This window comes from Pseudorca crassidens, chromosome 1 (assembly GCF_039906515.1).
Source record: "Pseudorca crassidens isolate mPseCra1 chromosome 1, mPseCra1.hap1, whole genome shotgun sequence".
NCBI lineage: Eukaryota > Metazoa > Chordata > Mammalia > Artiodactyla > Delphinidae > Pseudorca > Pseudorca crassidens.
This window is the reverse complement of record NC_090296.1, coordinates 76,578,366-76,600,749: the sequence shown is the minus strand read 5'-3', so window position 1 is coordinate 76,600,749 and position 22,384 is coordinate 76,578,366. Positions and strand designations below refer to the sequence as shown.

The window sequence follows — 22,384 nt, the reverse complement described above, 5'->3', positions numbered from 1 at the left end:
CTTTGAGAAGAGAATGTGAGAGCTGGGCAGGGAGAGGGCAGGAAAGGGGCATGAGGCAGGCATACTCAGACAAAGAAGAAGAATGGAACTCGGATTCCTCTACAGTTTATTGTTACAGCAGAAGTTGTGGGAGACAGGAGGGCGCCCCCCACACATAATGCACTGTGGTCAGAGCCCCAAGGCAGCCCTTCCCACCGCGATGCCAAACCCCAAGCAGCCCTGCCCAGCTTGGCTCCCTCCCCGCCTCCCACTCTAGACACACACTGTCTAGATAGCTACCAAAGTTAGAGCAGCCAATGGCCCCAGCCCCCTTCCTATTGCCCAGCTCCAATCCTTCTGTCACACTTGTTCACTGCCCACCACTTCCCATTCCAGCTTCCATTTCCACACTGAATGTTTCTGTCACATCCTGAGGACCACGAACCCATAAGCAGTTTTCCCGACACACATTCATTTAGGCCCATGCCCTTCAGCAGTCTGAAGGGTTCATGAGAAGCCATATCAGCTTTGGTGAGTGGTACCCCGGCCGCGAGCCCCCGACTCTTGCAATATGGCAAAAGGAGGCAGAGTCTGGAGGAGACGCCACGGACAACTACAACAACCTCTCATCCCTTAGCTACAGACACCCAGAGTGGGGAGAGGGAATACGTGCCTTCTCTGCCTTAACACCATGATGGAGGGGGGTCATTTAGGGGTCTGGGTCCCTAAGAGATATTAGGACATCTCTCCCAGGAGCTGAGGGGAATCACAGGTTAGAGGTCAAAGTTAGGGTAGCAATCAAAGATCAAGTTCCTCTCCACACACGATCTGCCCCGCTTCCCTTGCTCACTCTGGCCCAGTGCCCTACGCACCTCCCAGGTTAGTGCTGGGGGAGATGAGGGCTGGGTCCTACACCCAGGGCAACAAGGGTCATTCAACAGGAGACCTCCATGGTGTGCCCTGGGGGCCCTGAAGGGAGAGGCCCAGACTCGCTGCTCTGGGACAGGGTGCGAGAACGGGATCGGTTGCCATCCAGGGATGCGGCACTGGTCAGGGAGGCTGTGCGAGACCGGGACAGGCGAGTCATGCATGACGAGGCCACTGTGGAGACAGGAGGAGAAGCAGGCAGTCAGAGAGGAGAGGGGAAGAGAGGCTGGGAACTCAGAGTGGGGTGCCTGGCTGGAGATGAGAGTTATAGACGGGGCCGGGGGTCAATGAGCTTGATTTTGCAGATGGTTGTAAATCCAGGAATAAGCCTAAATGGGTTGCTCCCCTCAGCGCCCCTCCCTCCTCCTGTGCCAACACCCCTTGTCCTCATGACAGCCTCTGACCCACATACTCACTATAGCCCATGCCTTGCAGGAAGTACTTGAAGGCCTCGGTCAGCTTGCCTGGCTGTAAAAGTAAAACGAGGAGAGGGAGACAGCGAGGGGAGGTTAGAAGCTGAGCTAGAGCTCACGGCCGTGGCACGTTAGAGATGGGGTGTGTGGCAAAGGCTATCGTTCAGGGCCACTAATATCCCACCCCACAGATGGCAGGGGTACTCACCTGAGTCAGCTGGGGCTGACCTCCGGAGTCAGCCATCTGTTCAGGAGACAGCCATCCAGAAAAAGTGATACACACATAAATAAAAAGCCACGCCGAGAGGTAGAAGAGGGTCTCTCTTCCCCAGGTTCCCCACTCCAGGCCTTTAGGGTGTTTTTTATTTTTTTTTACTCCACCCACCCACTTGCTCCCATGTAGGACCCTGGAAGCCTAGCAGCTGGATGTAGAGAGGATCTATGGCTCTGGACAGGGGGCCAGGAGTCAGGCTGGGCGTGGAGTACGGTTACTGACCTTGAGGAAAGAAGTCTGGGTGGGGTCCAGTTTTGAGTTACATTCCACCTGAAGTAAGGAAGAGGCTGAATGAATGAGGCCACACTCCCTGTGGCCCCTCTCAAACAAGGAACCCAGGGACCCAGACCCAGTTTCTTTCTTATCAGCCCCCTACCCATCTCCTTCTTACCAGGAATCAAACTCTTATGCCCCAAAGTTGCTCTCCCTGTCCCAAACAGAGCTTGCCTCTTGGCAAGACAGCCCTCTGACTGCCACCCTCCCTCACCCACCCCAAGATTCCCTACTGACCACTGCATCTTCATGGGGTGCTTGGTCTCCTACCACCAGCATCACAGGGCACCTAGAGGCATAGTGTCGAGGAGTCGGCGGTGAGCCCCTGGCACTCCCTCCCCCGTCTTCTCCCAGAAGAGCAGCTGGAAGATGTTGGCTCCAAAGAGGAAACAGCCTTTTGAACCTCACTGACCCCACTAACAGGGTTCAAAGTGGTAAGACCTAGAGGGTCGTGATTTGCTAAATAGGATGGAGCGGGGGGGCAGGTGACAAGAAAATTCCCTGGCAAAAGACTCTCCTTCTAAAGGATGGAAGCACCTAGGGAAGATCCAGGGAGAGAGGCAAAGCTTTATCCCTTAAAGTCTTACTTGAGGGTGATATCGCTTCCACGCTCAAAGTTCAGGTCTCGGCGACTAAAGAGGGTGCAAAAGAAGAGTAGGAATTTTAGGCAAGTAGTGCTATCCATCCAGACAGAAGCCAGGTCCCCCGTGAGGAAGTTATCTTCCTCCCCAAAATTAGAGTCAAATATTGGTGATTACAGGTGGGAACTGAAGGAGAAGGTGGCAGACAGGCCTCAAGCATGAGCCCTATGGTCATTTGTGCCCAAGGTCCCTGGTCAGAGGGCAGTGAAGGGGATGAAGGGCACAAAGACACGAGATCATCTAACTTCTGCGAATCCAAAAATCTAAGGAAGTAACAGGAGCAAGGGGACCGGCTCCTCATAATTCTCCCCCCTGGGTCTGTCCTGCAGCTGCCCCAGCTCCCCACCGAATCCTGCCCGCCTTGCACGGCCTACTTCCCAGCCTCCCCTCCCCTTCTCTGTGCCTCCCATGACCCCCGTTACTGCTTCTACATTTCTCTTACATGCCCACTCACTTGTTGTAGCTGTTCCAGTACAGTTCAATGTTCTCCAGGTTGGGGGCATGTGTAATGATATTTCTATACTTCTGTATCAACTCAGAATTTCCAGACAGCTCTTCCTGAAGGAAAGAAGAGGGAGAATAATTAGGGCTGGGAAGGGAAGTCAACAGTTACTGGATGCGAAGAGGCAAGCCCTCTTCCCTCCCCAGATCCTATCCCAAGTAAGGAAGTCACCCCAAGCATTCCAGTCCCTGCTGGTCCCCTCTACTTCTTCCATCTTCCACAACCACTTACCTGGCTGAAAAGATGTCCAAGGATCATCTCCGGAATGGAAGAGGTGAGGCCTGTTAGCTACGTGGAAAGGGCAGGTAAGAAAGCTCAGGACGTTAGGTGGAGAAAAGACCTAGGCAAAGTGACATGGCTTCTTTCCTGCTCCATCCTCCCTCCTTGAAGCTTACAGGCCAATCAGTTATGTTGTTAGAGCCTGAATGGACCCATACGGGGGAAGCCCGCCCTAGATCTCAGCGCACAGGCCCCTCCAAACCTTGTGGGCTGCCCAGTCCATCCAGCCCTTGGCATTGGGATCGATGTTGATGAGGACAAGACCCTCGACAGTATCCGGGTGGGTAAGCTGAGGGGCAGTAGAAGGAATGGAAATCAGAGGCATACATGGCCTTACCCCTCCCCGGTGAGCTCCATCCACCCCAGGCTGCACGGGGCCTGTCTCCCCACCCTCTTACGCACGTCCTCCCCCTAAACACGCACTAGTAAACAATACTCTGCCTGGGCCTTGGACCTGCCTTTCCCTCGTCTGGGGTTTTTTATTTCTTACAGCATATCGCGACAGGACGTAGGCCCCAGCTCCAACACCGACTCCAATTATTGTGAAGAAACTGTGAAAGGGAAATGTAGGTCTAATGGGTCCTGGTGTCCAAAACTTTGACTCTCCAAACTCCTCACCCTCCTTCCCAAGGCCACGGGCACAAAGGACAGAACGGGACCTTCCTTTGGGGGATGCTGTAAAAGAAGGTGCCAAGGAGCTAAAAATGGACACTGGTGGTCAGCGTCAGTCCCTGAATCTTCCCCCAGCTCCCTCTGGGAGAGTGAGTGTCTTGAAAAGAAACACCTGTTCGCCAACCAACCAGACACTGTTTCTTATGTAGCTGTTTGTCCAACCTCAACTTTCAGGAGCTAGTTCAACTTGTTCTGTTTTAGTTCCTGGTTCCTCTAGAGGAACTGGGAAGAAGGGAACTTGAAGCAAGATGTTAAATAAAAGATACAACTTTAGTGAACAACAGGAAGAATGGGGAGAAAGAGAGCCAAAGGGTGAACCAGAGCTGCCCAGGGCCCTGGTGCCCAGGAAAAGCCAAGCCAAGGACAGAGCCCAGCATCATCAGCACTACATGCGCAGCAAGGAGGCCTTGCCTGGTTTCTTTCTTTTCCTTCTCCCACTCCCCTCACACACAGGGTGCCGAGGGCACCAGGTGTGTGTCTGGAGGAGGCAGAGGGGGTGGGAGGGAAAGACAGGTCTGTCTGGTTCCTCGGGGGTTGTGCCACCCCCTCCTCTTTCTTCTCTAGCTTCCAGATCAGAGAAGCCCCTCCTCAGCCTGAGGCAGGGCCAGGCACACAGCTTCCTTTTCTTCTCCTCTATCCCTTATGGCTACTCTGCTGACTCAAGTCAGTTTTCCACACCCACCCACTTCCTCTCAACAATCAGATTGGAGCGTGGAGAAGGGAGGGTACTTCTAGTCCACACAGAACTCGCCCAGGAGCCATGGTGGGCACAGGAGCTCTAAGGGCCACCTTGTGCTGGAAAGAGAACTCTGGCTTGGAGGGGTCCCCAGGCCTCTCACTTTAAGTACTGCAGGATGCAAGGGATCATGTCCGCAAGCTGGTCCAGAGATGGGTACTGATATCTGGGGAAGAAAGGAATGTTGAGGAAAATAGCAACCTGCCCTTACGGCCCCCACCTCAAGTATCCTACTCTTCCTCTCCCAGAATTACCACTCGCCCTCCCTTCCTTCTTCCCCGGTCCAATCTTCTCCATGCCTGCCATGTGCCTCACAGTCTGATGAGGAGGGAAGGAGCTAATTCTCACCCCAAAGGGAACACGGGAGCCCCCTCTTCCATTCCAGGGGCATCCACGTGAACCCGCACGAAGTTCTGAATGATTTCCTGCATATCCGCAAATTGAAACAGCGGCTGGAAGCAGGATTTATCTAAAGAGAATCCCCATCGCCCCAACAGTAGAATTAGACAGGGAAAATGTCCCCAAGTCAGAACCCACCCTCTTTCTTTCATGCCACAGTCAGGCTAGGAGAGAACTTTTCCTTGACGTGCCACATGGCTCCCTTCCCATACTGACCCTTCCCCTCACACCGACCAGGGTTTTACCCTTCCCCGCAGCCTCTTCCCAGAAAGAAATGGGAGGGGAAGTGAAGGTCCTTACAGTTGAGCCCCACATCGTGGTAGGTGAGTATCGCTGGGCGTTTGGGTTTGGGGGTGCCATAGACAGTAAAAGTGATGGGGCCATAAGGTGTCTCCACAGAGTGAGTCTGCAGGAAAACAGGTCACACCATCAGGTAGGAGTTAGGCTAAGAGGAAAAGAGGCAGGGGAGGAACCTCCACAAAAGTCAGGGAGTTGAGGGGAGGCGGGGAAAGAGAGGAGACGGGAACCAAAAAATAGAAACAGGATCGGCAAGAATTCAGTTTAGGTAAAAATGACACTGGAAGATGATTTTGAGGGTGGAAAAGAATAATGAAAGATCGCAGAGCATCAGGGAACTCTGAGAAGGGAGGAGAAGGAACGAAAGGGAGAGATGGGGACAGGAAAGGACTGGAATAGAAGGAGAGGAAGCAGAGAGGTGAGAGAGCCAGGTAGCGGCCCTTTCCTTCCTGGGGAGAGGACAGCCCCTCCTCCCACCTGCGGCTGCCCCAAGCTGTTACCTGTCCCTGGTCCAGGAGGATTCGGGCAGCTAACTCAGCCTCCTGGAGAAAGACACACACGGACAGATACACACAGAAACACACAGCCACGCAGAGTCAGATGGAGAGACAGATACAGATAAAGAAAGGTAGGTAAAGAGAACAACAGAGACCAAAGACAGAAAGAGATTGACAAAAAGAGACACGGAGAGGATGAAGGTTAGCGTAGTTACAGGACAGAAGCCTGGACTCTCAATTGTGGTGTATGGGGAGAGAAACGCGGGTAGACGTGGAGAAAGCAGGGGTGTGGTTAGACGGAGATCATGAATTTGGGAAGGTAAGGAGTGAGGGGGATGCCTGAAGGTCTGGAATTCGGGCCTGGGAGTCAGAGGGTCTCTGATAACCTTGGCCACCTCAGGTGTCTGCCCCGGCAACAGCGGCTTCTCCTCCGTGATCTGCACCTCCTGCAGCTCCGCCATGGTGGCCTGGCAGGGTGAGGAAACACGGAGACTGGGGAAGCTGGCTCCATACCCCCGCACCTCCTCGAACAGCTGGCTTCCTCTCTCAGCCCTGGACAATAGGGCTCAGAGGGCCCCAGGAGCTGAGGACTACTCCGGGACACAGAGAGAGCCTTTCCTGCCCCCAACTCCAGATCCAGGCATCTGGGGAGGAGGGCTTGTGCAGGAGGGCTCAGGACACCACTTCCTTTTAGCCTGGCCATCCCCAACCCCCCTCAACACCCACACCTCCGGACCCCTCTCCCCTGTCCTGGATGGAAATACCTGAGTGGGGCAGCAGTGCAGCTCGGGTGTCCCAGGCTATATTTAGGGGCCACCCCACACTCCTAGTTAGTTAGGTAGGGGGTGAAACTCGTGGCTCAGTGACTGGGTACTCTAAAGATACTAAGGATGGGTAATGAGAGTTCACCATGGACTGTGACCTTCAACTAAAGCCCCAAAGTCAGCAGCGCAAAGGGAAAGGGGCTAAAAATGACCTGAGTAACATGACCAAGAGGGGGAGGGGGAAACAAGAAAAGAAGGACAAGGGACATCTGTGTCCAACTGACTCAGTGCCTCCCTTCCTCTCAAGACTCTTCTTCCTGACTGTGAATAAATTAGCATATATTCAATCTTTGGGACCAGGGCGAGGAGCAGAGCACCTGTGCAGACCAGCACAGTAAAGGGCCAGCAGCCTGGGGGTGGGGTCACTTACTGGGCTCCTATTGGCTGTATGCAGTGGGATTAAGGGTCAGGGTTCTCACTCCTCCTGGCTCTGGGGTCTGAGAAAACAAGGCAATGAGGTGAATGACATGGGAGACAGACCCTGGGTCTTTTAGGGACAGAAAGCCTAAGCCAAGACCTGGACTACCTGAGTCACCAACCCTTGCCAGGTCACTAACCCTCCCCAGTTTGTACCCCCAAGTCCAGTGAACAAGTCTTCCCTAGGCTTCAGCTAGAATCAGTACAGGCTGGAGGGGTCTTCGGGGCAACACAGAGAGCAGGTATCAGTCCAGGCGGGGAGCGGGGGGCGGCTGGGAGAGGAGAGAAGGAAGTGCTGATGTGCAGGAAAGAGCATGGCTTGTGTCAGAACCTCTGGATTCTAGTCCGAGGTTCTGCTGCTACCAGTGTGACCCTGGCTCAGCCTGTCACTACTCTTGCCCTCAATTTCTCATTTGCAAACTACAAGTGGGGGCTAGGGGATCCCCTTGATTTTTGACAGCTCTCGAGTGAGATGGGGTAGCAGAGCACGGCTGTTTCTCTCCACTATTTAAAAAAAATTTTTTTTTAAGCCTCGTGCCTTCGCTTCTCTCCTCCACGCAGTCTCGGTGTGGGTCCGCGAGTGGAGAAGGGGTGAGGCAGCGGGGAGTGAGGGGCGGTCCCACAATCTCTTCCCAGCCTGCCCCGACGACCTGCAAAGGCCGAGCGCCGACTGGGAAGGGATGAGTAGGACAGAAGGGACTGACTGGGCCCAGACCCCGGGACCTGTCCCTACGAGTCTCTCCGCTGCGCGTCCGCGTGGGGACTGACACGCTCGCGCGGCTGGCGCGGAGCGCCCTGGACCCCGGACACAACCTCGCGCACGCCCCAAACACGCCCTGCAGCCCGCGGAGCCTCCGCCTTTGTGCGCGGCGGCCCAGCGGCCCTCCCAGCGGGCCCCTTCCCGCGAGCCGTCATCTCCGAGGGGTCGGGATCAAACCGCCCTCCACCCGCCACCGGCCCCTTCGGCGCCAGCCAGGCCCCGCCGCCCCTCGCCCGCCCTTCCCCCTACCTGCTGCCGCCGCGGCCGCTTCCACCTTCACTTGCCTTTGACTCCCCGGCCCGCCCCGGCTCGGGCTCCCCACAGACCCGCCCCCGGCCCGCCCTCGCCCGCCCACGGGCCGCCGGATCCCAGCAGATCCGCCCCAGACCCCTTGTAAACACGCCCCCCTTCCCCCCGCCCCAGGCTGCCTGCCGCTCTGGGAGGGCCTGTGCTGGGGGCCCGAAGGGAGCTCTAAGGAAAGCAAACTGCTGGGTGCTTCCAGGCTCCGGTCCCGGCTATCCGCAACGGGGCGGCTGTGGGGTACGCGGGGATCCCTTAATCCCGCGGGGGATCCCCACGCCCGCCCGCAGCACTGCCCCCGCCCGTGACCTGGCTCTGCCTGTCGCACTCAGGCTCCTTACTTCGCCCCCAGACTCCGAGGTGGGGACGGGTAAAAGGGAGGCGAATCCAGGGCGCTGGCATCCCACGAATTTGACTCCACCCGCCCGGAAACAGAGTACTAGGTTAAGGGAGGATCGCTGCTGAGGAGGCGGGGGTCTCGCCCGCTGGGAGGGGAAGGTGTGCCTGCGCGGACTGGGCGGTGGGGGCTGGAAGTGGGAGCGTCGAGGGCGCAGGAGTTCCAGCTCGGGGGCTCCCAGGGCCCTTGGTACCTCCTCTCTCTCCGCAGTGTCCCGACGCCTTCTCTCCGGCCGCTCCCTGAGGAGTTGGAAAACAAGGCGGGGAGGGGGGGACGGGGAGTGCGGGGGGCTGCTATAAATAGAGGGAGATCGCGGGAGCGGGGGGAGGCGGGGAGAGGATGGCCAACGGGGACTCCCGGGTCAAGGCCCCAAGGGGGGGCCGGAGGAGGGGCCAGGGACCCCCAGGGGTTCTGACTCTTGGGTAAACAGGCGCAGGGGTGGAGTTAACTCTGTGGAGGTGGAGTGGGGGCTTGGGGAGGACGCAGTGTCCTGGGCTGGGACCCAAGAGACCCTGTGGCTTCCGAGCTAACCCCTTCTAGTCTGGCCCAGAGGACGGTGAGGCCAGCTCGGCCCGGCGGAATCGCATCGCCCAGGCGCTGGTTTCTCAGGCACTGCTGCGTCTCTCAGGGCCTGGGTGGGTTTGACGTCCTGGACCCCTCACTCGCCCTGCCCTCCCCCCACTTATATGCACCCTCCCTGTGCCCCTAAGAGGAAATCCACCCAGAAGGGGATCGTTATGTGGCTAAAGGGATTCAAAGTTGTCTTAGACAAAAGGACACCAGACTGAATTTCTCCCCACCTGCACCCTTTCCAGGCCCCCTCCCCCCCTGAGGTCCCCACCCTATCCTCCTTCAGCCTGGCTCCCGAGTTGCCATTTCGGGGGCTGGGCCCCAGGCCAGTTGGGAACAATGGGCAATGGAACTGGAGCTGCCAACTGCAACACCAGCTCAGACTGCCCCCACCAAGACCCCCAAATTGCCTGCCCCCTCCTGCCTGGGAACTGCCCACCACCACCACCCTCACCACTCACGACCCAATCCCATCCAAGGAACATCAATGCCCCTTTCATCCCCACTTGGCAGGGTCTATTGGAAAGGAGGGCCCAAGAGGGAGGAGGTGACCCAGAGTAGAACCGGTCAGGATCAAGCCCAGCTTTCAGCAGCCCCACATCTAAAGGATCTCCCCTAGATCCCCCAATTTGGAGCACCCAAGTTTTCCTCCATTCCTTTCCCCCACTCCCTTCATAACTATTTACCCAGAAACTGGCACAGAAGCTGGGTACCCTGGCTCCTCTCCTAGTCCCCTCTCCCCTCTGGATGTGATATTAACACTCTCCCGGACAAGGAAAAGCCTGCTGGAATTGGGACTGTAGATAAAGATGCATAAGACAGAAGAGAGATTTCTCCAGCCCGACTGCAACTGGGGGAGAAAGAGAGCCTAGGGTGAGAGCTTCTGCCGGCAGCCTCCTCTGATGTGTCTAAAGTAGTGTTACTTGGAGTGGGGGAGGGAAGGACCTGGAGGTTCCAGCATCTAAATTCGTCTCTGGGTCAGGATGACTCAGGGGGAACCTGATAAGGGGCCAACGCAGGGGCAGACAGGAGTTGGGAAATTTCCACTGGGATCTGTTTGCGTCCTACGCTTGGGGTCTCAGCCTGCCACAGGCAGTAATGAGGCTGCTTCTGATCTAAGATGGGGTTCCTCCTTGTCAGGGCAGGTCTCAGCCTGGCCCAGTGTCAGTGGCCCAACAAGAATACTTCTGTCTCTAATTTCCTTCTCTTGGGCCAGAAGCAGCTTCAAACTATACCTTCCAGTAAGCCACAGTTTTAAGTACCTGCTCCATACAAGCCACTGTATAGATGGAATTCAAAGAAGTGTGATGTCTAGTCATACCCTCTCTAGAGCATAGGATCCAGTAGTTGAGTGAAGGTATAAAGATAGAAAAAATTAAGTGATGTAAATATAAATTAATTGTTTAGACAATAAGTCCTATAGCAATAGTTTCCCACCCTTTTCAAGTGGGAGATCAGAGATTTCCATTTCCAAATGAAGGTTTTAGAATCCCCTGATGGGGACAAACCGTGAATTCAGCAATACTTTCAAATAAATTTGTTCAGTCTTCTGATAATCGCAACATCTATGCATCTGTGCACCTACATGTGCAAAGCTTATTATTTACTCAACAACCAGTCTTCTGTGTACATACAGATTGCAGAGGTCCTTGCAATAACTCAGAAACCCTTGCCTCAGGAGGCTGCAGCCCACAGGCTAGGAACCATTATCTTAGTATAATTCAGAGGAGGAAAAGGGTTGTTTTCTTTTAAAGCAACCAGTGCTCAAGCTGTTTCATTTTGGACTTTTTAAATGAATTTATTTTTTACTTATTTACTTTTGGCTGCGTTGGGTCTTTGTTGCTGCGCACGGGCTTTCTCTAGTTGTGGCGAGTGGGGGCTGCTCTTTGTTGCGGTGCACGGGCTTCTCATTGTGGTGGCTTCTCTTGTTGCGGAGCACGGGCTCTAGGCGCGCGGGCTTCAGTAGTTGTGGCTCGCGAGCTCAGTAGTTGTGGCTCACGGGCACCAGAGCGCAGTCTCGGTAGTTGTGGCGCAAGGGCTTAGCTGCTCTGTGGCATGTGGGATTTTCCCAGACCAGGGTTCGAACCTGTGTCCCCTACAATGGCAAGTGGATTCTTAACCACTGTGCCACCAGGGAAGTCCCAGGAAAAGGGTTTTGTTCCTAGGGTAAACCCTATGAAGAGTACAACAATGGAGTACTTGAGTGGTAAGGAGGGGCATTCTATCCAGGCAGAGAGAGATCATGAAGGAAAGTTTTGGGACAGAAATACACAAGTTACTAGGATGAATTGAATAGTAGCTACTATGTGCAAGGTAATTCCCATATATTATCCCCTAATACTATATAAAGTAAGTACTATTGTCCTCACTATACAGATGAAGAAATTAAAGCTGAGAGATGTTTAGTGACTTGCCCAAGGCCACTCAGCTAGTAGATGACTTACCTAAGACTGAAATCCCCAGATTCATTCCACTCCAAGGTTATTCCCTCTCCACTAGGCTTCAGGTAGCTTCTGAAGCATATAATGATTAGGCCATTATGGCCCCAGATGAAGAGTAATGTTGATGAAAGGTGGGTGATGTTTGGTAAGGTAGAGTGGAGCCAAGTGTGAAGGTCCTTGAATGACAGGTAAAAAGGTTTGGCATTTCAGAAAGGTTTGAAGATCCATAGAGTGTTCTTGAGTAGGAGCAATGGATAAATAATTGTTCTGTGAAAATTAATCTGATGGGGGGTTTAAAAGAGATGGATTATGGGGTGGATAGGGGTGAAGCATTTGACTTAGGAAAGAGGTCATTTAGAAGCCAGGATAATCAACTAGATATGAGATGACAGGGACTTGAATAAAGTGTGGGAGGAATAGCAATGGAAAGAAAGGAGTGGATTTGTAAGACAAGGGAGATTATAGGAATCGGTGACTGATTAGATGGGAAGGAGAGGAAAGTCACCAACCTAGTTCCTCTCTTTTAGGGGCCCTGAAGTTCGTTCATCTGTATGGTTTCCAGCCAGAGAAAAGGCCAAAGAGAAACCCCTTCTGAAAGAAGAAACAACACATTTAGAAAAAACTGAATAAAATTATAGCATTACTTTAAAAGAAAAGTCGGGGGGTGGAATTCCCTGGCGGTCCAGTGGTTACTCAGTGCCTTCACTGCCGGGGCCAGGTTCAATTCCTGGTCGGGGAACTAAGTTCCCACAAGCCATGCAACGCAGCCCAAAACAAACAAACAAAAAAGGAACATCCTTGACCTGCACAGAAAATTATCTAGAGTCTGAGGCTCAACCTCACCCTGACCCACCCAGATGTGTGACCCTCCAAGGCCCGTGCTCTTTCCACGTGGGGCCCAACTTTGGAAGCCACTTAAGCTCCTATTACACCTGGTCTGCCAAACCCAGCGGGATTCTCCATGTTGGTCACGAACCTGGGCCTGGAGACTAGAAAACAGGACAATGTTGGACTGATGTCAACCTGTTTCCATTAACTCCTTCCCTGAGCTCTCCTCAGCTTTTGTTGAGGGACAGAGCATAAGGCAATTTGATCAAGACCCAGAGGACTGGGTCAAGCGGGGCTGAAACCATGAGGGAAGCTTGATCACCTGCAGAGATCAGGAGGTTGGCAACATGCTCAATGCAGCATGCAAGGTAGGAACCTAAGAACCCCACCCCCAAAGATTAGGGCTGTAGCAAGGGCTGAAAATTATGTCACAGAAACACTGCTGAGGTCATAGAACTTCCCTCTTCTCCCCAGTCTTCCCACTGCCACATAGTCTCCCCAGCCAGCCGGCTCTCACAGATCTGCACACACTTACTTACAAAGGCTGGGAAGGGTCAGACACCATCTGGGTACTCTCAGGTACACAGAAGTGATGGGGCAGTGGGTGGTGGTGGTGATTATTCAGTATGTAGGATCCACACTAGTATCGCTTGTACTGGGAACAGTAGGTCAGATGGGAATCAGAGGGAAGGGGGGAGGGAGGGAGAGGGAAAAGGGGGTTTGTTCCTGTTGCTGATTCTGATTTTACTTTTTTGTTTTTATAGGATTTACTCTTTTTTTTTTCTTAATTAATTAATTAATTTAGGGCTGTGTTGGGTCTTCGTTTCTGTGAGAGGGCTTTCTCTAGTTGTGGCAAGCGGGGTCCACTCTTCATCGCAGCGTGCGGGCCTCTCACTGTCGCGGCCTCTCTTGTTGCGGAGCACAGGCTCCAGATGCGCAGGCTCAGTAGTTGAGGCTCACGGGCCTAGTTGCTCCGTGGCATGTGGGATCTTCCCAGACCAGGGCTTGAACCCGTGTCCCCTGCATTAGCAGGCAGATTCTCAACCACTGCGCCACCAGGGAAGCCCCTGATTTTACTTGAACCTTCATCATTATTACTCCTTAATCCTCCCTTCCCCTCCTCCCTCACCCCCGAGTTTCCCCCCATACTGTTCTCCCCCACCTCCAGTTGACCATGGCATCAGAAGCAGAAAGAACATTCCAGCGGTTTGCTGTCTTTGGAGGATCGTCAAGCAGTGGCACTGAAATGAACAACAAGAACTTCTCCAAGCTGTGCAAAGACTGTGGCATCATGGATGACAAGAAGGTCACCTCCACTGACGTGGACATCGTGTTCAGCAAAGTCAAGTAAGGGACCAGAGACGGGAGCGGGGGGTGGTGAGTAGAACTAACGAGGTGGTGGGATGCGGGAGGGCTTCTGGCACTGTGCTAGCCCCTGTCCTCAAGGCACTCAGTGTGTAGAGGCCCTGTCTGAGTAAGGGGAGGGTTGGACCTTGGAAGGTGATGAGTTCATGTTCCTGAGTTCCTGAATTTCTGTCTGACTGATCAGGGCCAAGAATGCCCGAACCATCACTTTCCAACAGTTCCAGGAAGCAATGAAAGAACTGGGCCAGAAGCAGTTCAAGGGGAAAAGCCCGGATGAAGCCCTGGAGAACATTTATAAACTCATGGAGGGCAAGGAGCCAGCTACCACCGGTGTTACTGTGAGTGAGTCTTCATTCCTGACCCCTGACCCTACTTCCCTGAGTCCCTGCTGCTCCTGTGTCCCTTCCTCCATGCCGATGTCCCTAACCCCTGCCAACAGCAGCACTGCAGGGAGATAGGGCAGAAGGCCTCTGGGCACTGTTGGTATTGAAACAGGCTTTAGAGATCATCGAGTCATTTCAGAGGTGAGGAAACTGTGAGAGGAAATGACTTACCCAACGTCCACAGCTATTTTAATAGTAAAACTTAGACTCATTCCCAAGCGTCCAGGATCTGGGCCAGGCAACTAGGGCCTGGCGGCTTTGGGGGGACACTGAGTGCAGACGACTTGGTACCTGATCCCCACTCCTCTTCTCGCTCTTATGTAAGGTGAAATATCTGACTTCCTCCATGTCACCCGCCCTCTGCTCCCTACTTGTCCCCTCTCTACTAAAAGCTCTTCCTATTCTAGGTTTCAAATAGGGCCTTCCCAACAGGACAGACTTTGTGTTTTAGGTCTGGAGTTGAAGTCCTCTGGCTGCAGCCTAGTCAAACTAGCTCCTCTGGAAGCAGAAAAATCCACACACACACACACACCTCCCCCCACTTATTCCCATAAACCAGATTTCTTCCTCGCAAGTGGATGGTTCTTATTATAGTTCCTGCCTCCAGCTGCACCTGGGCCCTAAGCAAACAGCACCACGCCAAGGGTTGAACAAGAGCTCTGAGAACTAGTTGAACTGCTAGAAGTTCATCTCTAGAGAAGGGGCGTGACAGTGGAGGGGAAGGGAGAGGGCTCAGACGCCTCATCCTCTGGCTTGCAGAAAGCAGTGACGGTGGGAGGGGTGAGCCACCTGACGGACACCAGCAAGTACACGGGCACCCACAAGGAGCGCTTTGACCAGAGCGGCAAGGGCAAAGGCATCGCGGGACGGGAGGACGTGACTGACAACTCAGGCTACGTGAGTGGCTACAAGGGTGCTGGCACCTATGATAAGAAGGGCAGCAACTAGGGAGTAGCGTCATCTTAGCCTGCCGGCCCTCGACCCTGCATCTTTAACACCGGGAAGCTTGGGGGACAATAAACATCTGTGTGTGCAGCAGCTCATGGGCTCTGTTTTCCACCAGGGTGAGGGAAGAGGGGCCCCTTGGTGCAGAGACAGAGAGAGGAGCTGAGAAACCCAAGGATGGGTGTTCTCAGCACCACCCCCTTTACTCTACTTGGCCTCCCCGCCATTAGGTAGCATCCCCTTCAACAGCAGCTTCTAAGAACACGGCTGAGGAATATATTTGGAGATAAGAGAGAAGCTAGATGTGGAGGCAAAAGTATTTGCTACTTGTGTTCACATAATACTGATATCCATCCCCTTCGACCTGCCAAAGGGGAGTAGAAATTCCTGATTGGAGCTAGTAGGACCCAGGTATTAGCAACTAGACCCTTCCCGGTCCCTCCACCTTCCTAATCTGTTGCAATCCATGTTTTGTTTGGGGAGAAATAGAAACCAGAGAGGGTGGGCCAAAGATCTACTTAGCCTAACTCCTGTTATGAGTTTATTCTAGAGCTGATGGGGAGGGAGAATCCATTTTCAACACCCAGCCTGGAAGTGAGTTTTACCCCACCCCACCTCCATCATGGTAGACATGGAATGGAAGATCCTACTGACTGCCAAGGGTAGCCCAGGAAGATGGCCAGAGGTGGGTGGCCTCCAGGACTCTGAGAGTAGGAGTTCTGGTGCACTGAGGAAAAAGGAATGAAATCAGAACTAATTCAGATGTGTTTTTTTATCTTTTTATTTTGCAGTGATTCACAGGCAGATGCAAAAAGTACAGACAGGTCCCATGTACCCTTCACCCAGTTTCATCCAATGGTTATATCTTACATAATTCAGATATGGTTTTAAATCCTTCTGTGACTACAGCTGGGCCCACTTCACCCCTGCCTTGTCAGAGGCAGATTCTGGAGTTTGGGGGATGTTAGGAGGAGGTTGGGAAATAAAAGGATGCAGGAATCTGGGGGGAATAGGTCAGAGAAGATAATTTGGAAATCCAGTGAACCAAGCTGAGACGGATGGAAGGAAAAGAGGTCAGAGAAGAATAAAGGGTGACTAAAGAGGTTGGGTGTGTAGGGAAGAGACTGCAATGGGCTCCGTGGTGGAAGGAGGACAGAAAGGACAGGTTACATAAAGAGGAAATCAGTGATTCCATAGAGAGGAACAGACTGAGAGCTCGGGGGAGGGAGCGTGGCCTGGAGAAATGAAGCTAATATGACTCTAAGACGCTCAGGGAGGTTCCTATAGCTGGAGATACCTACCATGTGGGTGAGGGAGTAGAGGGAATCATAAGGGAAATGGGGAAGACTGAGAAGGGAAGGGTGGCAGGGAAGGGGATTTGAGACTCGGAACTGGTACCATGGTGTGAGCTGAGGCTCTGGGCCTCCAGCCACGATACAGGATCTGGCCCAGTAGATGGACTGTCACTGCCAACTGGACACAGTCAGCTTCTTGGGTGGGTGAAACTGTCTGTGAGAGAGGGAGGGTGGTGGCAGGAGTGATGGGGGGAGATAAACAAGTTAGAAAGAGCCTAGAAGACAGTACAAATTTGCATGGTGACCAAAGCTCTGGACATATTTCCTATCTCCCTGGTCTCTTGGGAGGGGATCCTGCCTACATCTGAAGCCAGGAAGGAAGCCTTGTACCAGGGATCAGAGCTTCAGGAGTGGGGACAGGCTGGTCTGTAGCGGCAGTAGGGGGGGCTAGTTCAGACTTAACACGTCCCATCCCTAGTAGAGGCCCATGATATCTATCGGTTCAGCATCATACTTTTGGGAGCAGAGCAGATAGAGCCTTTGGTCGGTTAGGGTGCTGGTGTAGTGGCAGCTGGTGGGTGGCTGCTTGGAGCTCAGGGAGCAGATTGTGAGGGGGAAGGAGTCCTGGGCGACTGTACAATATTCATTGTAATTCTCACAGAAGCTCTCGCTGTACTTGCAGAACTTCTTGATGGCTGTCCACGGGGCATGTAAGACATAATGGATCTTCGGGCAATACCAGCTTTGTTGTCTGCCCCGTACATAGGACATCAGACCACTACAGTAGCCCCGGAAACGCTTTGCGTAGTTAACCTTGAGATAGTCGATATGTAAGGTACGGAAGTTCTTGATAGCGAGCTGTAGCTGGATGTTTTCGACCAAAGCTGGCTCTAGAACAAGCCGGAGGAACAGGAGCTGGACCACACGGGGTGCCATTCTTCCTGCTGGCAGAGTTAAGGTGGTTGGAAGCAGAGGTGGGTCTCGAGTGGCTCTCCGCCCCTTCCCAGAGCTTCCAGTGTGCCCCCAGTCTCCCCCATGTGCCTTCCCCTATGCCCTCAAAGCCGGACTGTCCTTCAGAGATCATCCGGCCCAAGTCTTCATGCCTCAGAGAAAGGAGACATTTGCCCAAGGTCACCCATCTGGTCAGCCACCTCTAGCTTGGTCTACTTTAGGGTCTCAGCCTCACCCAGTCCGGGAGCTGTAACACTTACGAAATACGAGGTCCAACTGGTCCTTGGGTGAGAGACGCTTCCCGTTTATCCCTGGCCCAGTTAATCCTTCTGGTAAAAATGCAGCAATTCCAGAAGGGACAGGCTCAGCTACACTTCTCTGACTGAAGTGGAAGGACAGGAGCTGGAGGACAGCAGGGCAGGGGTGGGATTCTTCCTTCCTGAGGCCAAGTACAGCCCAAAGGTAAGAAGAGGCTAGAAAGGTTTCTGGATGAAGACCAGTCTGAGATGAAGAAGTGTCCCCTGGGTTTGAGGAGCCCCTGTGCTGACGGGGGTGGATGGGGGGGAGGAAAGAGACATTGCTTTCTGGTCTCCTCCTCTCTGGTGTCATCAGAACACTTAGTTCAAGCCTCCTTGCAAGAAGTCCCGAAGTTCTTGGGTTTCCTTTGATGTCTTCTCTGGTTCACAGGCCATGATCCTGTGGAAAGGCGACAAGGAAAGCACCGTCATGTTCCTGAGGAACAAAGTGCTGCTTATTCCTGACCCTCAGAGAACAGAGGGTCTTCCACTCTCTCATCCCACTCACTAGATCCCCGGAGGCCAGGTACGCAAGGGCCTCCCGCCTGAGTGCTGGGCTGAGAATCAAAGACCTCGGTGTGGACCCCCCCACACCATCAACTTCGCTCCAATCGTGATCACACTGACACTCTCACCTATAACCTCAGGCCCTCTCAGAGTCACAGCACTCCTGGAAACCTATGCATGCCGACCCCAAAGCCTCAAACTTGTCAGGTGGGATTAGACAACACAGCCTGGACTTGAGGGGGTGTGGACCGCCTGTGTCCAGCAGATCTTGCTGTAGTTTGTCATGTTGGAAAAAAGGGCCAGCCTCCTAACTCTTTTTCATCAACACCTGCCCCTTCATCAGAACCAAAGAGCTGGCTCCCCAGAGCCTGCCAGCCACAGTCCTTGATGCCCACAGGCGTCTCAGCCTTGCCTCCACGCACCTGTTGTCCAGGTTGTGGGCTTAGGACAGCTTACCACTCTCTCCCTGAAGAGCGGGAGAAGAGAGTCAAAACAGAGAACACTGAGTGTCCCAAGGTCAGTGTGTAGTTCAGGAAGGGTGGGGGGCGCGTGAGAGAGTCGCGTGGGTGTTCCTCGTTCACAGCCCCCTTAAACTTGCTCTTTCTGACATCACAAAGCAGAGTCCAAAACTGAACCCATCCTTCCCCAACTCGCTTTCCCTCCTGCCTTGTCCCTTTCCTCAGTTACTTAGGCAAGAAATCTGAGAGTGGTCCTCGACCCCGCCCTCTCCTTAATCCCACCTGTTTGGAGGCGGTACCGCATGGTGGCTCAGAGCAAAGCTTCTGAGTAAAACAGACCAGGAATTGCATCCTGGCTCTACTGCTTCCAGGCTGTACACCATCAGTCTAAGTTCACTAAACCGGTATAAGCTTCAGTTTCTTCATCAGTTAATGCAGATAATATTCTGTACCTCGTGGCAGTCTTAGGATTCGTTAAGATGCATATCAAGAGCTCTTAGCCCAGGGCCTGGCACACGGTGAGTACTCAATCCGAGCATGAGTCCATCAGTCACGCAGCTCTGACGATCTTTTTATTTTTTAAATTAATTCTTTAAAAATATTTATTTATTTGTTTAGCTGCTCCAGCTCTTAGTTGCGGCGTAGGCGATCTTCGTTGTGGCATGCGGCTCTTAGTTGTGGCTTGCGGGATCTAGTTCCCTGACCAGGGATTGAACCCAGGCCCGCTGCATTGGGAGCACGGAGTCTTAACCACTGGACCACCAGCGAAGTCCCAGCCCTGACAATCTTAACTAAAACTTTTCCCGAACCAGTCTCTTCCATTCCTATTTCTTCCCCTGCTCAGGCTTTCCCCTCTCCTGGACACCACACACTCTCCAACTCCAGGAGGACTCTACACCTCATAGGACAGAAGACCTCCATGACCTGGCCGCCACCATGTCTCCAATTGCATCTCCATCTCTGCCTGCTTCCCCCAGCGGTGCCCACCCCACCTCCCGCTCACGTTATCTCCTCTACCCAGCATGCTGCTCTCTCCTCCCGCTCTCACCCCCGTCAGTTCCGCTGGGCCAGCTCATGCCGGACGTCCTGTTTAAGAAGCGTCTGCTCGGAGCACCTCCCCAGGGAAGTGTGCACAGCCAAGTAAGGGAGGATAAAGCCCACACAGGCCGGTGGCTCATCTGTGTCCTTCAGGCTGGTGTATCAGCCAACACCCAGTGGGAATCCATGCAGGGTGTTGCCAGAGCCCGGCTGACTCAAGTCTTTGGTGTGAGGAAGCTGCTAGCACTTTGTGGCCCCAGGCTCAGAGTGTGCCACCTCTTCCTTATTTGCTCAAGGCTGCAGCTTCCCTTGGAAGAGAAACGGGCTTTTCATCCCTCTTGGTCTTCTTCTTTCTTCATTCCTACCCACCCACCACCGCTCACCTCTGCACACAGTTACTACAGACATAGTAGAGGAAAGAGTTTAGGACTTGATCTCAGATAACCTACTGAGCTTCCGTTTCCTCTTCTATAAAATGGAAGCCTTCCTTACCTCATGAGGCTGCAAGAATAAAATGAGATGGTCAATATGGAGGTGACTTTTAGCCGTTAAACAATATATAAATGGAAAACTGGATATGGTCTCCTAGGTCTTATAACAACTCACTTTTTTCTCCAACTCACTTAACATCTGCAAATGCCTTCTTTTTTTATTTATTTATTTATTTTTGGCTGCGTTGGGTCTTTGTTGCTGTGCACAGGCTTTCTCTAGTTGTGGCGAGTGTGGACTACCCTTCCTTGCAGTGTGCAGGCTTCTCATTGCAGTGGCTTCTCTTATTGCAGAGCACGAGCTCTAGGCATGCGGGCTTCAGTAGTTGTGGCACGTGGGCTCAGTAGTTGTGGCTCATGTGCTCTAGAGCACAGGCTCAGTAGTTGTGGTTCACGGGCTTAGTTGCTCCACGGCATGTGGGATCTTCCCAGACCAGGGCTCAAACCCATGTCCCCTGCATTGGCAAGCGGATTCTTAACCACTGTGCCACGAGGGAAGCCCTGTAAAGTCTTATATTCCCCAAATGAGCCAAGTGACCTCCCCACATCCCCACTCTGCCAATCTAGAGCCCTCTTTAACACCTGACTTAAATTCATCTTCACCAAGCTTTCTATTAGTCATGCCCCACGTTGATTACTTTTAAATACTTTAAATTGTTGAATACTATCTGAAAACACTATGACAAATGTTGGGGAAAATAGAAGGGTAAATAAGACAGTTCCAGTACAGATTAAATTTACAATTCAGTAGGAACAACACACGTATGAACGTATGTTACAAAGGCATGAGCACGGGACCAGGAAAAGTGCTGAGTGTGCGATGGCCTTCAGGTTCCCACCTACAGTCCTACTGGTCTGGTCTTTAAAATCCTATCCCAGAGGAGCTGATCCATAGGATTGCTTCATCCATTCTGACAAAGGCTGAGATTTGTGGAATTGTTACCCCATTATACTGGACTTTACATATGCAAGAATCATCCTAGAGATGAAGAAACTAAGTTTTAGAGAGGGATGGTAGCTTGCTTGAGGTCATATGTCTAATTCAGTGGTTCTCAACGGGGAGCAATTGGATCACGTCTGGAGACGTTTTTTTTGGTTGTCACAACTGGGAGGTGCTACTGGCATCTAGTGGGTAGAGGCCAGAGATGCTGCTAAACATCCTACATTGCACAAGACGGCTCCCACAGCAAAGAAGTATCCAGACAAAAATGTCGATTGTGCTGAGGTTGAGAAATTCTGGTCTAATAAGAGAATCAGATTTCCTAGCAAAAGCAGACTTATTTATACTTTATATATTGAAAAGGATTGGTAAATATCCAAGACTTAGAAATATTTTTGTTAGACTTTGCTTGTGATGGTGCTGGTTCTTCTACCAGCAAAAGGATTATTGATAGTTCATCACTGAGACAACTTTTTGTTATTTTTCCCGTAGAAGTGACTTTCTGCGTATAGCCATCTACACACTCTTTCCCTCCTCCCCTCCCCAATGGTAGGATTTCTAGAACCACTGGCTAGAGTGACAAGTGCAGGGATGATTCCCTATGATTGAGGGGGTACCCCAAGATTTTGCCCCAAGTGAGCTCACTACAATCTCAGTGGCATCACTTTTGCCCTGTCCAACTCATATTGTTCAAATAGCAAACTGTGTCCTGGGTTGTCCTTGAACCCAAAGGATTGCTTCAGCCATTTCAACCTTCTTGTCATAGGTTCACCTCCACCCCAGGGTTAAATTTCAGGAGGTGCCTTGTTAGTTCCTCAACTGGGACTGGGATCATTCGAGGGCAGAATGAATGCCTTCTAACGTAGAATTTGAATCATTTAGGGTCCCTTATATGCAAGGCACTATGCTACATCCTGTGGGAGGTACAGAAGTAGTATAACAGATGGTCCTTGTCTTCTGGGAATTGACAGTCTAAACGGGAGGAAAGCAATACATATATATGAAGAAATAACCAATGATTCAAGGCAGAAAATTATACATCTTGAAGACAGTAAATGTTGTAGGAATTTAGAGGTGAGAGAGATCCCTCTGAATTAGGAGGGTCAGAGAAAGTTTTCTGGGGAGAGAGGGAGTCACCTGGGACCTCGGGATACATCTCAAGGAACAGTTGAGTTAAGTGGAGATAAAGAGAATTATGAAAGGTATGTTTGAGGAAAGAGAGAAAACCAGCCTGGCTGGGGTTGAGGCAATCAGTGGGAGAAAAGTCAGAGATAAAGTTAGAAAGATGGGTT

The 22,384-nt window shown here is 52.5% G+C and overlaps 3 protein-coding genes across 14 annotated transcripts; 1 reads left to right on the top strand and 2 right to left on the bottom strand.

The window, feature by feature from the left end:
• Positions 1-89: 89 nt before the first annotated feature.
• NDRG2 (NDRG family member 2) lies at positions 90-8,911 on the bottom strand. Of its 6 annotated transcripts, none has more exons than XM_067741426.1 (17): positions 8,781-8,911; positions 7,084-7,150; positions 6,276-6,356; positions 5,893-5,934; positions 5,396-5,501; positions 5,045-5,165; positions 4,800-4,862; positions 3,779-3,839; positions 3,491-3,577; positions 3,241-3,297; positions 2,962-3,065; positions 2,454-2,498; positions 2,104-2,155; positions 1,816-1,863; positions 1,528-1,563; positions 1,323-1,374; positions 90-1,080 (listed from the first exon to the last, which is right to left on the bottom strand). In XM_067741426.1, exons 3-17 carry the CDS (start codon positions 6,348-6,350, stop codon positions 914-916), a joined length of 1,116 nt encoding a protein of 371 aa, XP_067597527.1. In that variant the 5' UTR covers positions 6,351-6,356; positions 7,084-7,150; positions 8,781-8,911; the 3' UTR covers positions 90-913. The 6 variants fall into 6 exon arrangements, with proteins under 6 accessions (XP_067597527.1, XP_067597542.1, XP_067597537.1 ...); XM_067741441.1 differs by lacking the exon at positions 8,781-8,911 and adding an exon at positions 8,532-8,614; XM_067741436.1 differs by lacking the exon at positions 8,781-8,911 and adding an exon at positions 8,140-8,220.
• Positions 7,216-15,892, top strand: TPPP2 (tubulin polymerization promoting protein family member 2). Of its 7 annotated transcripts, none has more exons than XM_067741507.1 (5): positions 8,967-9,222; positions 12,126-12,794; positions 13,595-13,773; positions 13,976-14,129; positions 14,934-15,892. In XM_067741507.1, exons 2-5 carry the CDS (start codon positions 12,774-12,776, stop codon positions 15,120-15,122), a joined length of 543 nt encoding a protein of 180 aa, XP_067597608.1. In that variant the 5' UTR covers positions 8,967-9,222; positions 12,126-12,773; the 3' UTR covers positions 15,123-15,892. The 7 variants fall into 7 exon arrangements, with proteins under 7 accessions (XP_067597623.1, XP_067597646.1, XP_067597614.1 ...); XM_067741496.1 differs by lacking the exon at positions 8,967-9,222 and adding an exon at positions 9,455-10,030; XM_067741522.1 differs by lacking the exons at positions 8,967-9,222; positions 12,126-12,794 and adding an exon at positions 7,216-7,372.
• Positions 15,883-17,350, bottom strand: RNASE13 (ribonuclease A family member 13 (inactive)). The gene has a single exon (XM_067741569.1). It carries the CDS (start codon positions 17,348-17,350, stop codon positions 16,889-16,891), a length of 462 nt encoding a protein of 153 aa, XP_067597670.1. The 3' UTR covers positions 15,883-16,888.
• Positions 17,351-22,384: the final 5,034 nt, after the last annotated feature.

What these genes read in the sequence shown, in the direction of transcription:
- NDRG2 (XM_067741426.1), bottom strand. Translation starts at nt 6,350, where the DNA reads ATGGCGGAGCTGCAGGAGGTGCAGATCACGGAGGAGAAGCCGCTGTTG. An exon ending in TCCTCCTGGACCAGGGACAG is followed by an intron (nt 5,502 to 5,892) that starts GTAACAGCTTGG and finishes GTTTTCCTGCAG; the next exon opens with ACTCACTCTGTGGAGACACC. An exon ending in TTGGACATCTTTTCAGCCAG is followed by an intron (nt 3,066 to 3,240) that starts GTAAGTGGTTGT and finishes TCTTTCCTTCAG; the next exon opens with GAAGAGCTGTCTGGAAATTC.
- TPPP2 (XM_067741507.1), top strand. Translation starts at nt 12,774, where the DNA reads ATGCTCAATGCAGCATGCAAG. An exon ending in TGCTCAATGCAGCATGCAAG is followed by an intron (nt 12,795 to 13,594) that starts GTAGGAACCTAA and finishes CCCCACCTCCAG; the next exon opens with TTGACCATGGCATCAGAAGC. An exon ending in CAGCTACCACCGGTGTTACT is followed by an intron (nt 14,130 to 14,933) that starts GTGAGTGAGTCT and finishes TCTGGCTTGCAG; the next exon opens with AAAGCAGTGACGGTGGGAGG.
- RNASE13 (XM_067741569.1), bottom strand. Translation starts at nt 17,350, where the DNA reads ATGGCACCCCGTGTGGTCCAGCTCCTGTTCCTCCGGCTTGTTCTAGAG.